The 3234-nt window shown below is 41.7% G+C and overlaps 1 protein-coding gene across 1 annotated transcript in view; it reads left to right on the top strand.

The window, feature by feature from the left end:
* Positions 1 to 2690, top strand: part of sox11a (SRY-box transcription factor 11a) — a 3029-nt gene extending 339 nt beyond the window's left edge. Inside the window, exon 1 of the mRNA XM_054613434.1 lies at positions 1 to 2690. This exon is cut by the window's left edge and continues 339 nt beyond it. Within this exon, the coding sequence (XP_054469409.1) occupies positions 1 to 834 (834 nt within the window). The 3' untranslated portion in view covers positions 835 to 2690.
* Positions 2691 to 3234: the final 544 nt, after the last annotated feature.

The following is a 3234-nucleotide window of genomic DNA, read 5'->3' as shown; positions in this document are numbered from 1 at the left end:
ATGGCCGACTACCCCGACTACAAGTACAGACCCAAGAAAAAACCAAAGCTTGACAGTACCAATAAGTCATCATCATCATCATCATCATCAGCACCGTCTCCGGAGAAGTGCGGCAAAATGGCAAAGACTCCCAGCAAGAAGTGTTCAAAGATAAAGACTAAGAGCGGCTCCAAGTCCTCCCACCACGGCTACGGGGAGGACTGCGTGTTCCCCAGCTTAAAAGTTACAAAGACTGTGAAGAGCGAGCTCACCGACGAGGACGACGACGACGAGTACGAGGACGACTACCGGATGGGGATTAAGGCGAGGGACGAGGAGCGCCTGAGGCCGTACAATGTGGCCAAAGTTCCGGCGAGCCCAACTTTGAGCTCCTCGGCCGAGTCCGAGGGGACGAGCATGTACGAAGAAGTGAGGAACAACAACAGACTGTTTTACAACATCAAGAACATTACCAAGCAGAGCACATTGCACGCTGCTTCAGTCTCACCAGCATCCTCCAGGTCGGTCTCCACATCCTCATCCTCCTCTTCTTCCTCCTCATCCTCCTCATCCTCCTCCAGCAGCAGCAGCAGCTCCTCTTCTGGTGAGGATGCGGACGATTTGCTGTTTGACTTTAGTTTGAATTTCGCTCCCAGTGCCCCAGGCTCGGAGCTGGGCAACCCCAATTCAGGAAACCTCTCCCTGTCTCTTGTGGATAAGGACCTGGACTCTTTCAGTGAGGGCAGCCTGGGCTCTCACTTTGAATTCCCAGACTATTGCACGCCAGAACTCAGTGAGATGATTGCAGGGGACTGGCTGGAGGCGAACTTTTCCGACCTGGTCTTCACATACTGAATTGAAGAAAGAGAGAGAGAGGGAGAAAGAGAGAGAAAAAAGAGAAACGTTCCTCTAGTAATAACAGAGAAGGGAGAAAGTAAATTATATATGTGTCCTGGTCAAGTTGTCCCTAGCCTTGCCTCCTGTGTTGGGTTTTTTTTTTCTGAAGGGTCCTGAAAGGGAGGTTGGAGGACCAGGAGGTGAGGTGAGGTTTGAGGAATGAGATGCTTATGAAGCTGGTAGCAAAAAAAAGAGAGAGAGAAAAAAAAGAAAAAAAAAAAGAAAGGCAAAGTCTGCAGAGGGTTTTTTTCTGGCAGCATGACAGGGTTTTATGGATTTTTTCCCCCCAGTAGGTCTGCATTTACTGTTCAGCTTAAACGGACCACAAAAGGGAAGAATACGTGAACTTCTATGCATCTTATCCTCTTAAAAACAAAAAAAACTGCAGGGAGCTTAAAAAAAAACGGACTGTGGACAGACTCAAAGCAAATCTGTGAACTGACACTTGTTCAGGATGTTACTTTACAACGGTTTATGTCATTTCTAAATGCCGCAAATGTTTGTTTGTTTTTTTTGTAACTGATTCAGTTTACCTCCCGGTTTGGTAAATTCAAGCAGCCTAAAACCTCTGCAGAATACAGGTGTGGAGGAAACATTTTGATACATAACAGACCTCATCTTTTTAAAAGAAAAGTAAGATATTTTCAGGCATATTTTTGTACAGTTAAAAGGGAATGTTCTTACTGTGCTTTCAGTGAGTTTCAGGCACTTCTTCCCTTTATCATTTGTTTTTAGCATGCAAGGGAGTCCTGGTTTTAAGGATTAAGTTAAATTAAAACTTGCATCAAAAATGCCTTGTGATTTCAAACTAGGTTTTGTACAGTTGTAGAGCAGATTTGTTGAGTATTTGTAGACGATACAATGGCATCATGGGGAACACATACCTCAGAGCTGGAACTAGTTTCAAGATTGTATATGTACTGTAATATAGTAAAGTTAGGAGTTTATGTATATCATACTCGTGATATGTGGATGGGTCCCAATCGCAGGTGTGAAACTGGATTTTGGTATTTTTTATGGCACATACTGTTTTTCCCCCTCTCATTTTTTGTGCAATATATACTCTTAAGATACAGACCATCAACAATTGTAGCAAGTGATGGAAAAACAGACTTGTGCACTGTCAACATCATATCATGTTATGATGCTGAAGCCTGTCCAGGCAGAAAAATAAACAAATCAGCTGGAACTGATACAAAACTATATAATATGGCCTCATGGTGTGATGCATACTATATAAACAGATTGATATCACAATTTGAATGTAATTTGACACATAATGGGGAAATCTGACACAAAACAGAATCTGACTGAAAATTAGGGGTAAAGGAGTTCTGCAGAAGGGCATAGTCTGATACAGTGGTGGTCTGGCATTGGTTCAACAAGCAAGCAAAAAAGAACATTCCATAGTCCTGTTTCATGTAATGAAACTTTATTTTAAAACTGAAGACTGCCTTCTTTTTTTAAAACATTAACCATAAACCTGTATTTTTTATTTCTTGCACTTAAAAAAAAGCAGATATTGTTTATTTTTATGTGGGTCTTACATATGAAGTCTGTTTGATAAAAAGGTTTTGGAATATGACCTAATTATATGCCAAGACATTTTGTTGGAAGTTCTAGGCAGTAGTTACTTCACATTCCAAGTGTGAATCTGTCTTTGACTCATCTTTTAATAAATAAGTACCTACCACCATCAACTGTCCTTTCAGTTTGTGAATATATGTACACAAATGTGTTATTTGTTGCGTTTGCAAAGGATGTGATGACAGAGTGATGCCTATTTTGTATGTAGGCGGATCCTCTGAAATTGGATGGGCTCAAACTAACATGTGAATTCACATTTAATAAAAAGGAAAAAAAAGGAAACTTTTAAACTGCAGTGTTGAGGTGTTTTACTGTCCCTGTTTGTATTGAACTTTCTTTCACAACGCCTCCTTTAAAAACGGACACTGCGGCTTTAAGAAATTGAATTGCCCGCTTCCCTACGCTGAGCGCTGTGATTGGTGGGCTTGGTGGTCCCCTTGGAGACGGAGCTGGAAACAGGAGCCGCTCCACTCAGTGTGTGTGTGTGGGAGCTCTCAGTCTGTCTGGCTTCCATTCAGAAAAGAAGCCCGGAGAGCTGCGTGAACAGAGGGCTGGAAAAAAAGTCTAAATGTGACATATGTTTGCTGGGGGATAAACAATGACTCTTATTCCAGACGGATACTGTTCAATCTCAAAAAAATGTGCAGAGAATTTGTCAGAAACATAATTCACATGTGAGAGTAAACGCTAAAGGTTTCTCTTAAAGTCCACAAGTCCTTCAGGTCAGCAGTTACATTACATTACATTACAGTCATTTAGCAGACGCTTTTA

Source organism: Anoplopoma fimbria, chromosome 15 (assembly GCF_027596085.1).
Source record: "Anoplopoma fimbria isolate UVic2021 breed Golden Eagle Sablefish chromosome 15, Afim_UVic_2022, whole genome shotgun sequence".
In the NCBI taxonomy this organism is placed as follows: Eukaryota; Metazoa; Chordata; class Actinopteri; order Perciformes; family Anoplopomatidae; genus Anoplopoma; species Anoplopoma fimbria.
Note: the sequence above shows the minus strand (reverse complement) of the source record. Positions and strands in the feature narration are given on the sequence as shown.